General features: G+C 45.0%; 1 protein-coding gene across 3 annotated transcripts in view; it reads left to right on the top strand.

The window, feature by feature from the left end:
- LOC113404954 (protein Mdm4-like) overlaps window positions 1–13,133 on the top strand; it is a 28,941-nt gene extending 15,808 nt beyond the window's left edge. Inside the window, exons 4-11 of one of the 3 annotated variants that reach the window (XM_026655176.2) lie at window positions 557–690; window positions 2,941–2,990; window positions 6,030–6,097; window positions 6,855–6,951; window positions 8,737–8,897; window positions 9,794–9,931; window positions 10,520–10,600; window positions 12,458–13,133. In XM_026655176.2, coding sequence (XP_026510961.1) covers window positions 557–690; window positions 2,941–2,990; window positions 6,030–6,097; window positions 6,855–6,951; window positions 8,737–8,897; window positions 9,794–9,931; window positions 10,520–10,600; window positions 12,458–13,012 — 1,284 coding nt within the window. In that variant the 3' untranslated portion in view covers window positions 13,013–13,133. Of the gene's footprint in view, window positions 1–556; window positions 691–2,940; window positions 2,991–6,029; window positions 6,098–6,851; window positions 6,952–8,736; window positions 8,898–9,793; window positions 9,932–10,519; window positions 10,601–12,457 lie in introns of those variants that run through there. The other 2 variants (XM_026655175.2, XM_026655177.1) reach the window with 2 other exon arrangements.
- Window positions 13,134–13,357: the final 224 nt, after the last annotated feature.

The raw sequence follows: 13,357 nt of genomic DNA, 5'->3' as shown, positions 1-13,357 counted from the left end.
TCGAAACATTCAAAAGGGGGGGACCTCTCCTCAGAAGAACTTGCCAAGAGACTATGCCAAACTTTAAAAAAAAAAAAACCTGCTTGGATCATGAATCTGGCTCAGATAATAACCAAAGTACACCCTGATATAGAGAACAAGGGTAGCCTACAGGTTTACTGGGATTTGGGAAATCTGGAGTCAAGTCCTGGCTTTACCACTGATTCACTGTCAGTGTCACATTGTCACAGCACCTCTCTGTGCCTCAGTTTCCCCATTTGTAGAAGTGTCAATATCCCCAATGCTTGAGATGTATGGATGGAAGGCTCTGTAGAAGGGTGACGTCTGTCCTAGAAGGAGGTGGTTTTTCACTGGCACCTTGTCATGTCAGCTAAAGGAAGTGTAAGGTGGAAGAAGGAAATGGATCACAAAGCCCGTGAGACCTTGCTGGTTTATACTATACCCAGATGTACAGACACCGTTTTCCCAACCTATGTATTATATAATTTTTTTTAACATTAGCTTTAATAAAATTTTCAACTGCAGATGTAACTAATACTATCTTACGTACCCACAGGTCATGCATTACCTGGGACAGTATATAATGGTGAGGCAGCTATATGATAAGCGGCAGCAGCACATGGTGTATTGTGGAGGGGATCAGCTGGGAGAATTGCTGGGACTGGAGAGCTTCTCTGTGAAAGATCCAAGGTAGGAAGAGATGCAGCTTTGCAGTGTGCTCACTAGGGCTGGTGGTCCACCGTGATTAGATATTGCTGAGGCAGGGGACCCAGCTACAACATTGTTCCTTTCTGTGATGTAGATGAGACCTCGATGGTCCACTAGCTTGTTGTTAGTGCTCTCGAGTGTCCTTTGGCGTGCCTGAATTTGATTGTATCTGCTTGTAAGGAACAATTCTGCACTGTCTGGGTGGTGGACTAGTTGGTGTAACAGGTCTTTCTGGCTCTAACTTCTGTAATTCCCAGTCCCTTGTTTCTCAGTTCAGCAGGGGCTTGGATTGCTATGGAGGCGGTATCTTCCGCTTCTCTGGATGTAGGGGAGAGGGCTCAAGTTTTGTAATCCCAATCTCTCGGGCTTTTATTAAAGGGAAACTTTACCTTGCCATGCTTGTTCATTTGCAGAGACATTTGTTTGTTTTATCAAAGGCTTTAGCTGCTCTTTGCCAGCCCAGCATTCTGACCTTTTGAAGGCCTGATGCTAAACTTGTGGCATGAATTAATTTCTGTGACGGGACCCCTGGGGTGTAGCCTGGGACTGTGGGACTGCTGTGCCCCCTTTAATTCTCCAGCCTGGGCTCTCTCTCTCACTGCCTTGCTAGTGACAAGCAGCAAACCCCTCCAGGCGCTGTCATCACTCAGCACAACTGCATGTGGAGCCCCACACCCAGCTAGATTGCATGAATGCTCCCAGAGCCTCTCATGAATTAAACAGAGAAAGGCACGAGCCAAATCCCCCCAGCTCCCAGCCTGGTACCTCAGGAATATATAGTCTTGCACGGCTCAAGACGAGCCGTACAAGTTTATTAATTGGTTCACCACTTCATCGATGGAAAGTTGATATACACTAGCCTTTGTAAATCTGAGCAGATTTACCAAATACTTACTGGTAAAGATAAACAGTAAAACAAGTTTATTGACTACAAAAGAGAGATTATAAGTGATAGGCAAAAAGTCAGAGTTAGTTACCAAAAGAAAAGAAAATATAAGCACACAGTCTAAACTCTCAACCCTATTAGACTGGGCAACATCTAGATTAAGCAGTTTTTCTCACCCCACTGGATATTGCAGTTCATAGTACACAGGTTTCACCCTGGAAACCTGGGCCAGTCTCCTCAGTGTCCTTGTTGCTAGTTGCAGCATAGGTACGGGGGAGGAGAAAAGACGAAGCATGGGGCCACTATGTTCTGTTTGACACCTTAGTCCATGTGCTTGGAGAACTCAAGTCCAGGCATGTCTGGGGTCATTGCTGAGTCACCAGGCAAGGTTGAGCAATTGCCCTGGTGTGGCCTTATGCAAATGAGTCATTGCATTGTAGCTCCCTTGCTGGACAATGGCTGTTGATAGTAGTTCAAAACCCGCCCGGGGATTGGTTACTTTTCCTTTCTGTTGTCTCTGGGGAGCTGCTGATTCCCCAATTTACAGCATGTTTTAGTGACAACATACAACACAATCTCATAACTTCATATGCACTAATGATGTACATATTTAGATAGAACAATGGCTTTCAGCAGATCATAACTTTTCCCCTGATATCTCACATGGCATGCTTTATATGTAGTATCACAATTTATATATAAAGGAGAAATATGGGGGTTACGGGGTGCTCCCCCGAGGTATAGAGTGTCACAATTTCCGTGCTAGCAAAATGACTGATGTAAGACAGCAGACTGCAACTGGGGTTGACAGATTACAACTGCTTAAGTGAGAGCTCTTGAATTCAAAAGACCAATATCTTGATATGAAAACAAATGACCAAGAAGAGGTTATATTTCAGATAACTCCTACAGTCTCCAAAAGGGGAGAAGTGGCTAGGGGAGGGGAAAAGTCAGTGCGTTTTTCACGGTGATTATATCAGATGATCTATATTATTTCAGATGAAGGCCTGCTGCACACCATGGGAAAATCTGGGCCGGTAATGTTTGCCCCACCTTGGGAGCTCTGCCAAAGAGGAACACCTTTAAATTACAGTTCATAAGAGTTCCGTTAGGAGAAGCTGTCTCAGTACTTCCCTTACAAGGCCTTCTCCTGGCCAGTATTGCCCATTTAGAGAGCTGCACTGGCTGCCAACAAGGAGGTTGTTGCTGCTTTCTGCTGCTGCATAGTGGCTGGAATGGAGAGGATATTAGGAGGCATGGGGCAACTGGGAGAACAAAGTCACCATGAGGAGAGGCTATCTTATTTTTTGCTGTGGTTGCACTCACTAGTCCTCTTTTCCTTGCAGCCCAGTTTATGACATGCTGAAAAGGAACCTGACTTCTGTTACTATTACAGGTAGGTTTGTCTAGTACAGCCAAGTGCATTCAGTACAATGTTAATTTAATTGGGGTAAGTAATGATATGTAGGAAAGAAAAATGTTCCTTGAGTGAAAAACTGCTTGTGGAGGCTTTGTGGGGGCACACTCTGAGAATACATTCAAGTCGTGTGTGTGTCTGCAAAACAGTTCACGTGGTTGGAAACCAATTAGCCCTTTGCCTGACATGCCAGTGTATGGCTGGAGCTACACCTCAAAAAGCAGAAGACAGTTTATATCCAGAGACACATCCTGGAAACTGACAGGGTTAAATGCTAGGTGTGAGTGAACTGGCTTGGCTAAAAATACCCCACTGAAACCTTTGCTCATCTCTCAACCTTTGCTAAGCTACAAAATGTTGAGTGATCTCCACCTGGCTCCCTACTATCGCTTGCATCTATACTTTGTGATCTTAGTTAGGACTACTCATAGAGGTGTTGGAAATCTGACATGATGACCTGTTCCCTTAAATAATCCATTCCAATGTCAGAGGTCTGAATACCTGACTTACCCGCTCAACATCACCGTTACTCTGCCAGCTCATGGGGAAAGCTGTCAAATCCATCCACATAAAGAAATTCAGTCACAAGTTGAAACAAATGTTGTTGTTGTTGTTGTTGTTGCTAACCTAGTCCCTTGTGGTTGTTTTCTCCCAATCTACCATTCAATTAGTACAGCTGTTAGCGTCTACTCAATAGAGAATTCATACTGAAATAGCAAGCATGTGAATCGTGAGCAAGGTGCATGAGGTCACATGCCATACTTCCTAGGGCTCTAAGCAGTTTCATACCAAGGACATAGTTTTCAGAAGGGCCTAGTCTATTTTTTTTTGCACTAACAAGTAGTGGTGCATGCAAATTTAGAAGCCATTTCAGAAACTGTGGCCAAATACCGTGTAGTTTTCCACTTTTCAGCCATGGTTAGTGTGCATCAGTGCTTCCAGAGATCACCCATTCCCATCTGTAATGAAGAACCTGCCTGAGCACTCTCTTGTCTAACCACCTACCTGTATCTGCAGAATAACTGTGTGAGTGCTAATTTCTATGGTGGTGATTCCCTGGCTTACCCATGAGCAGCATAAGTGGAAAGCAAAGAACCGTAGGGAAACATTTTCTCCTGCTAGCAACCTCCCCTCTGCTGGAGGTGTGTGTGTGCGCATTTGTGTGGGTGAGCTTGCATTTGTTCATTCCGGTCATGGTGTAACTATTTTTAAACTTGCTAAAGGAAATAATGTTCCTTTAGAGTCACCGAGTTATACCGATGTGTGTGTGTGTGTGTGTGTGTGTGTGTATGTGTGTGAGAGAGAGGGAACAAAACGAAACAAGCTTGGCAGACTGATCCCTGATTTTGTACACTGAATTGTGAATTCACAAGTGTCTAGGAAGGGAGCTTGTGGAATTATTTAATTTTTTCTTAGCACAGGGCAACTGGAAATAGGATTCCATAGCCTGTCATACTTCACAGCCTGTCATACTTCATGTTCCATGAGAGCAATAAATATTCACTGGCCAGATTTCTGCTTCTCAGTGCCTCTTTCTGCAAATTATCATGGCCACTTCTGTAAAGTGCACTTATAGAAGGAAAAGTGACTGTGTGATAAGAACATATCTCCTTAATACCTAGCTCTCATGTAGTGCTTTTCATCAGTAGATCTCTGTATTCAGCCTAACTGTTCCCTGTATGCCTGAGTCATACAGCTTCTACTTTAGGCTATCTACTTTCTTGAAATTTTATGTTCAGTGTTTTTATTTATGTTGGCAGAGACATTTTCCAGTATGAAAAGTGTTTTTCCAACCATTGTAAGAATAGCGTATTCTATATATAATATGTTCAGACAGAGCTAGACTTCATCATAAAACCATTCTTCCTCTTCTGACACTGCGGAGCCAAAGCAATTATGGATGAGTGAGTTGAAGTCTCTTTTGCTTCAGGCAACATCAGCTAATCTCTGATTGCAGAATCTTTACTGCTGCTGATGATGGAAGAGGCAGAAGAAAATGGCTGGATTTTCAGATTTGCTTTATTGGGCATTAGAAAAATCAACCATGGGCTTGTAAATAGAGTATATGTCATATGGACATGGAGTGGGAGAGAATAGGGGATCCAGCAGTGTTGTTTTACAGTCACTTTTCTATCTATAACTGCACTTCACTGTGTCTTCATGTTTGTGTTGTGAAGTACAACAGGCATAGAAACCCAGTCCTGCTCTCCTAGAAGTCAGCGTTGCCATGGAATTAAAAGGGAGCGGGAGCAGTCCCTGTATTTGCTTCTCCTCTGAGCCATTCCGCTCATTTAGCCTTTTCTAAAATACAGGTCTTCAGTTGAGTTAGTCACTTTTGTTTACCTGATTGCTTTGGCTTTTAGCTTAGACTGTAAGGTTTTTGGAGGGCAGGGGAGTTACGATGAACCTTTGGGGCTGTGTATTTGTCTGCATTAAGTTGTATTGAGGACATGTACACTGATTGTGAATGCCTAGGGAGGAGCCTGCCAGGATGTGGACCTTCCCCTATTTGGTCTGGTTTCTTCTTTCTCCTCTTCAAAATGACATCTCCCCACAGGTAGTCTCTGTGGCCAGTGAAAGAGTGTGTATCCACCAGGCCTTTCCCTGCTGGCCTTGTTTTTCAGCATGGAGCTACTCTAGACTCCATGCTGGAGTCGCCACCTCTGCTGCTGCATTGAGCTTCCCTGCCCACAACCTAGCAGCTTGCAGAGGGAGAGCAGGCCATGTCAGGATTCTTACCTGCAATGAGGTACGGTCTCCCAGTGGCCACAGACACTTCCTACTCCCTAGTCCAGTGCCCTCTACATCCATAATAAAAACAAAGAAATAAACAGTCCCCCTGTAATAGCCATCTGGGAATTGGCCAGCTGCCTAAGCAACTAGAATCCTTTCTTCTGTAAAGTTCCACACGCCTGTCTGCCAAGCCTGGCTCGTTGGTTGCTTGCTGAGGGCCCTCTGTGTTGTGAGAATGGTTATTACCAGGGAAGGTTTTTTTCTTTTGTTTTACTTGCCATATAGATGCTGCACAGACTCTTGCTCTCGCAAAGGATCAGAGCGTCGATAATCCAAGCCAAGACCAGCTGAAGGTAAACCCACTGCCTGGTGGTTTCTTTTGTTGTACAGAGCGGCCCCTTCTCTGTACCTGTGCATGGTGGACTGCCAGAACTTTTTACTGCTTGACTGGTAGGTCTTCGCCTTCCTTAAAAGTTCTTGGGAGTCCACAGACCAGGGACAGAGTGACCCTTCTCTGTTCTCTTCATAACAGAGTTCCATTCTCTGGGCGCGTTTCTCTGGGATGTAACACTTCCTGTCCTCAGTCCCTCCAGCTTGCACTGTGTTTGGATTTTGCGTGTGTGTGTGTGTGTGTTGTTTTGTTTCTCCCATTCTTCAAACAACAGATTGAACTTCCTAAAAGTGTAAACTGGTTTTGCTCAGTGGGATCATTTTTGAAAGCTTCTAGGCAGAATCTGGAAACCTGGGAAAAATCTTTGTCTAGTCCTAACTTGTTTTGGGCATATACATGGGGATTAATACAGTCTGGAGTGTGGGGGCGGTGGGGGATGTATATCGCAATATTACTGCATTAAAGATGGCAACTTTTGGTCTCTTGCCAATCTTGAGATTTTTCCTGGGTTGAAAGTACTCTACGTGTGCTGATAATAGATCCATAGCAGCCTTCTGGAAAGGTTAATTCCTTGTGTTGTGCTCAAAAAACCTTTATTCTTCTATGGAACTCCTTGGTGTTGTACTGCAGCTGGTGACTCAGAGTGGAAGTGCTACATCCCCTTGTCCCTATAAGCTCTGATGGGCTAATGGGTGTCTTTTCTGCCTTCCTTCAAGCAGACTAGCACAGAGGGAAGCTCTGACACTGAGGGAATGGAGGACAAAAGTGATGCTCCTGCTTTGTCTACCTCACAGCTCAGCTATGGAAACTGCGAAGGTGAGTGCAAGTTGTTTCCACATCGAGGTGCAAGGACAAGCCCACCTACACGTTTGTGAATACTGCACGTGGTGCTCTGCATGGCAGGAGCCGATCAGAGTAGGATGCTGGGAGACTAATAAAAATCCTATTGTGGAAAGTAATCTTCCAAAGTCATGATTTTATGTGCAGAGATTTAGAGAACCATAAATATCTGCCGTAGGTATTGTATGTTGTACACGCTTTTTAGCCCGGATACTTGGCTCATAAATAAACAAACACTTGGAGGAAATGGCAGGTTAATGCCAAACAGCACATCAATCACTAAGCAACGCCATCAAAAATCTTAGGTTATTTTAAATGCTGAAATTATACTTGTATCAATTTATCTTCCATGGGGACTTTGTCTTCTAATTAATTGGAATCAGACCGAGCTGTCTGCAGTCAATACCCACAACCCTATCAGAGAACTGAATAACAATAGTGTTAAGTTTTGCTGTATTTTTCATCCATCCTCATAACTAGAAAATTCCTCTCTTGAAATTTGTTTTAATGTCTCTTGAGGCTTTCTTGCTAGTTCATTGGGATGCATATTATGTGATATGGAGAGTTTGTTTCCTTTTCCCTCATTACTCCCAACTCCACCCTGACATCAAAGGGTCTGATGTTTTAAAATTGGCTTCTCTATTCGCAGGCTCCATTATTGGTTGGCCCAAATGAGGATGGGTAGATATTTACCTGATTGCAGGTAGAGGTGGTCCTTGTCTGTGCCTGCAAAACTGCAGGCCTGAATAAAGAGCTGGAGTGAAAGTTCTTTGGAAATGAGGCCTCCATGAGATTGGGGAAAAAAGGTTGAATTCCGTGGGCCAAAGTGAGGCAAGGACTGAGAAGACTGGCAGATTCCCTTTTCTCTGCTTCTCATTTTGAAGAGTTTCTGGCTGGGAGCCTTCTCATGGAATCAAGGAGCACTCATTGCTGGAAACTGGGGCCAAATCCAAACCTGGTGTGACCAGATCTAACTCATCAGTTGAAGTGTCACTGTGCCCAGTTTATCCAAAGCTGAATTTGGCCCCAGTGTATTGTACGAGTTTTATTTGTGCACCAGGTTTCACAAGCATCTCCCTGTTGAGAGTGTCACTTAGAGCAGCGGTTCTCAAACTTGGGCCGCCGCTTGTTCAGGGAAAGCCCCTGGCGGGCCGGGCCGGTTTGTTAACCTTCCACGTCCGCAGGTTCGGCTGATCGCGGCTCCCACTGGCCGCGGTTCGCTGCTCCAGGCCAATGGGGGCTGTAGGAAGGGCAGCCAGTATGTCCCTTGGCCCGCGCCACTTCCTGCAGCCCCCATTGGCCTGGAGCGGCGAACCGCGGCCAGTGGGAGCCGCGATCGGCCGAACCTGTGGACGTGGAAGGTAAACAAACCGGCCCGGCCCGCCAGGAGCTTTCCCTGAACAAGCGGCAGCCCTAGTTTGAGAACCACTGACTTAGAGTCTGCAGTGTAGTGGTGGTGGCCAAGGGATGGTCAAGGGAATCAACGGGGCTGTACTCTGTGTACGTGTGCACACATGCGCAACCTGTAAATAATGCACATGACTGCTCTGCTAAGCAACATGAGCATCCAAAAGTACAGGAGGTGCAACATGCCAGTGTGATGCTGTAATAAATACAGCCAAGGGCTTGTTAACCTAGCTCAGGCAGAAAGGTATGGAGTTAAAGATTCTGTAATACACAGTGTATTGGACTGGGATGGGTTTGCTGGTGCCACAAGCCGCATGTGCCTGTCATGACCTAGATTCTACTTGGCTTCTGCAGGCAAAGACTTAATAGAAAACCTCTCAAAAAGCAAGAAGCCCAAACTGGATCTAGTATTTGAGGAGTGGGATGTAGCTGGCCTTCCATGGTGGTTTTTAGGAAATCTGAGAAACAACTACAAGTCCAGAAGTAATGGGTCAACAGACATACAGACCAACCAGGTAAATGGATACTTTAAACAGCTAAAGCTGCAGTGTATTCTCTCCCTCTCCACTCTTGTGTGGGTCAAGTAAATATTCCTGTAGTCATTTTTTCCCCCACAGTTCAGAGTCTGTCCAAGACTTTCAACTTCTCCCTTCTATCTACCCCGTTAAGTCTTTTCATCAATGTAAGGTTTGCTTTGGTGTGTCTGGACAAAATGTCCCTGCTCCCCAGTGTTTTCTTCTCCATGCCGAAGTGTTGACTGTGGCCTGGTCCACACTAACCCCCCACTTCGAACTAAGATACGCAACTTCAGCTACGTTAATAACGTAGCTGAAGTCGAAGTACCTTAGTTCGAACTTACCACGGGTCCAGACGCGGCAGGCAGGCTCCCCCGTCGACTCCGCGTACTCCTCTCGCGGAGCAGGAGTACCGGCGTCGACGGCGAGCACTTCCGGGATCGATCCCAGAAGATTGATTGCTTACCGCCGGACCCGGAGGTAAGTATAGCCGTACCCTGTATTTCAGTGGTGCCATGTGCATATAGCCTGTGGGGTCATTGGGATCCTTTGGGATAAAAGTCACTAATATATAAAGAAGATGTATGTAGCATGGTGGCTAGCCTGTGTGAACTATTAACAAGGGGACTGAATTGTAGAGCGGGTCAGAAAATGGACACTTGTGAAAATTTGTCTCCATTTTTCAGCGTGTTCTACTGCATTGCTTGTCATCCCAAGAGTCACTGAGTGAGTTTGAGTGGGGAGAAGTCTGGTGTAAAAGAAGAGGAGAGCATGCATTAGGGCTGCAGTTATGCCCCCTCGTTCTTGTTGAGAGCACTGGAGTTCTGCATACCCAGACCTGTTGAATCACTAATATCCTAATGCATGCATGTTTTCCCCCATCTCTGTTCTACTAGGACATAGACACTGCCATTGTTTCAGATACTACTGATGACTTGTGGTTCCTCAATGAATCTGCGTCGGATCAATTCAGTGTTGCCGTCAAAGTGGAGACAGTGGACTGTGAAGAAGTGGGGAAAGAGAGTGACAAAAAGGTATCTCCTAGTGATACACAGTACGGCTGTGTTAGCTGATCTAATTTATGTTGCAACCCTTTGCCATTCATTTCTCTTCTCCTGTTCTGCTTCTGTATTGGGAACAGGCAGTCCAATGACCAGCCAACTTTGTAAGTCTTCCTTAGTAAAGGAGTCCCCCTCAATAGTCTCTGATGGGATGTCCATTAGAACCACTTTTCTCAGAAGCTATAAGCTGTGGGGAGTCCTCTGTCTCTGCTCGTTTTGACCAATCAAAGTCATTTTTCAAGGCACACAGTCGGCTTAAAAATCACACTTCTGAATTTTTTCTCTACCACTACTACAGCCATTACTTTAAGATTCAGCACTGAAAAAGATTAGAGGAAAAATATTTTTCTTATACTTTTTTGCGAGCACTTTGTGCACAGTCAGTTTAACAGTTTAGGCCTGATCCTGCAAACTTAGTCGATGGTCAACAAGACCAGTCACATGAGTAAAGTTACCCACATGCATGTTTGAAAGATGTGAAGAAAAATCCATGAACACATTTTTAGAAAAGTCATTAGTGAGATTTGCATACAATTCTAATAACTTATTTAATCTTCCCAGGTGATGGAGGTTACGTGTACTGATGACCTCGAGGATTCTCAGTGCCTAAGTGACGACACAGATGTAGAAGCTGCCTCTGAGGTATTCATCCTTTAGCTCAACATCCCATGCTCTGAGTGTGTTGCGCCAGCTTGTCTGGCTAAAATGTACACTATTTGCTGTGCTAGGAGAATGTTTACTGTATCCCTTTCAAAAGCCATGATAAGTGCTCTGTAGCAAAAAAGTACATTCCCTTTGCTTGGTCACCTGTATGAAGTTTAGGGGGTGTCTTTCAGTCCAGTTTGTTTTGAAAAGGTGTCGATTTAAATATGGACACCAGGATTGGCACAAAATGGCCCCCTTGTTGGCAGCCTGAAGAGTAATCAAGCATTGAATGGGCCATGGAGACGGAACACCACTCACAGCAGAGTAGTCCCTTTAGGTGCAGGTTTAGGCAGTTTTGCTGGGCAGTGTGGGAGAGTTTGCACCTGCCTGTGCTGTAGCTGTTCCCTGGCTAGACGATTCAGGGCTTTATTCTGTGTTATGCTAAGGCCCCTTTACACTGCCAGAATTGTGTAAATGGGAATCAGGCCCTCAGTGTCCGGCGCTGTCAAGCCAGCACTAAATTAATTAGAATGGGAAAAACAAACAAACCTGGTTTTGTTATGAGAGGTGAAAAATGGATGTGTTTGCACACTTTTCTAGGGCCAACTCTGTATTGCAGTCTGAAAGGGAATCTGGGATATTATCCTTGATGAAGATTCAGAAGTATAAATTAAGCCCCCAGTAGCCAATGAAATAGCCAGATCAGAGTTAGTCATATCAAAAAACATGCTGCTGCAGTATTCTGTATTCCAATCAGAGTTCCGCTGTATCCTGAGAACTCCAAGCCAGTTTCTAAACTGCTGGTTGCTTCAAGGTGGTCCCCAGGATGGAGAGAGAATCCAGTTGTCACTCTAATCTGTTTTAGTTGCTCCTGTCACAGTAGCATCTGGGTGCTTCACCATCTTCAATGTATTTATCCGCAACACCCCTCGATGGTAGGGCAGTGCTGTTATCACCACATTACAGATGGGGACCTGAGGCAGAGAGAGATGAAGTGACTTGTGCAGGGTGACAAAAGGTGTTTGTGGTGGAGCAGGAATTGAACTTGGGTCACCCACAGCCTAGTTAGCACTTGAACTACAGATCCATCCTTCTTCCCCATTTCCCCCTTCAGTTGCTGAACCATGTGGAAAAGAATTGTCCCTTTTGACTCTTCTCCAAGAGACATCCTTCCCAGTGTATCTTAACTGACACCAGAGCTATGTTCTATCATCTGTGCTCTTTTTTCCCCAATCCTTGCAGGCTTTCTTTGGAGGGTTTTGCTGTATGTCAGAAAACATATATCACACTGTTCCTTGCAGCTGGCAGAGCCAAAAAAAATTTGAGCACACTTTTCTAGACTGTGCTGGCTTGACAAATTGGATTGTCCCTGGTATAGGATAGCTGAATTATAGCTCTAAACTTGAGCAGCCATTGCCCTTGGTATATAGGGTAATCAAGTATGCCACTATCAATTGTATAGATCCAATAGATGCTAAATAATTAATGATTCTGAGAAATACACTTCTAACCAATTCAAGGAGCTATCTACCCTTGAATTTAGAGTGGGGCACTTAAATTTCAATAAACTGCACAGAATGAGAACTTTACTTTCCTCCAAAGATATGAAGGTTGAGAGGTGAGAAAAGACAAAGTAAACTCCTAAGCAGAGGGCGTGAGTCTGTAGGTGTTATGGGCAAGGTGAAATGTTTCTGAGGCTCTCCAAGTTGCCGCTGTGTATCGTGCATCTGCTAGCCTTGACACGCTGCCATTCTTGATTACTCTTCTTTGCTGCTTCCTGCACATAAAGGAAAGCAGCCTTAGCAAGAATGCACTGACTTGTTCTTGTTTTTGTCTACTCCATTCATTCTTCAGGACTGCTGGCAATGCACCAAATGCAAGAGGTTTAACTCTCCAGTCAAACGGTACTGTTACCGCTGCTGGGCCTTACGGAAGGACTGGTACTCGGATTGCCCCAAACTAGCTCATTCTCTCTCTCTGTCCACCATTGATACTATTCAAGGCAAAAAGGATGACGAGGGAATCGATGTCCCAGACTGCAGAAGGACCGTGTCTGCTCCAGTTTGCCGACCCAAAGATCTGTACACAGGTGAATGCGAGTCCCATGTAGACCCTGGCAGCTCTATGGAGTCCCTGGGTTTGTCACAAGAATGCAAGGACCAGGAGCCACAGATGCATTTTGGTGAACACAAAAAGGAAGAAGAAGTAGAATGCCAAGAGAATATCAAAAATTTGTTGAATCCCTGCCTTCTATGCCAGAAGAGGCCGCGGGATGGGAATATTGTCCATGGAAGGTCTGCTCACCTAGTGGCTTGCTTCAAATGTGCGAAAATGCTGAAGAAAGGGAGATTGCCATGTCCAGTGTGCAAGAAACCGATCCAGATGGTGATCAGAATCTTCACGGGGTAGCTGTGCCGCTGCAAGGTGCTTCAGGGACTTAAATGGTAACTAGTCAGGGGACAGCTGCCACAAGGTTTACGTTAGTGTCTATGGTGCTGCAAGGGAGGCTAACCATATAACTCAGCTAAAGAACAGGTGTCCCAAACTCACAAAGGAAGTTGAGGAATCCCCTTAATGAAATGAAACAATGTTCGGTTTTTAGTATCAGTTTACGTTCCTGGGGCCTGACTGATCTGTCCGTAGCATCTGCCCCAGGTTTTAGAATTTCTGAATCCTTTACTTGCCAAGGTCTAGAGATGATGATTTCCCCTGGATGGTCTTGTTTTCATAACTGATCCTTGCAGAAGCCGGATG

This window comes from Terrapene carolina, unplaced genomic scaffold (genome assembly GCF_002925995.2).
Source record: "Terrapene carolina triunguis isolate 2854851 unplaced genomic scaffold, T_m_triunguis-2.0 Scaffold198, whole genome shotgun sequence".
NCBI lineage: Eukaryota > Metazoa > Chordata > Testudines > Emydidae > Terrapene > Terrapene triunguis.
The sequence above is the reverse complement of the archived record's forward strand: the minus strand, read 5'-3'. Positions and strand labels throughout refer to the sequence as shown.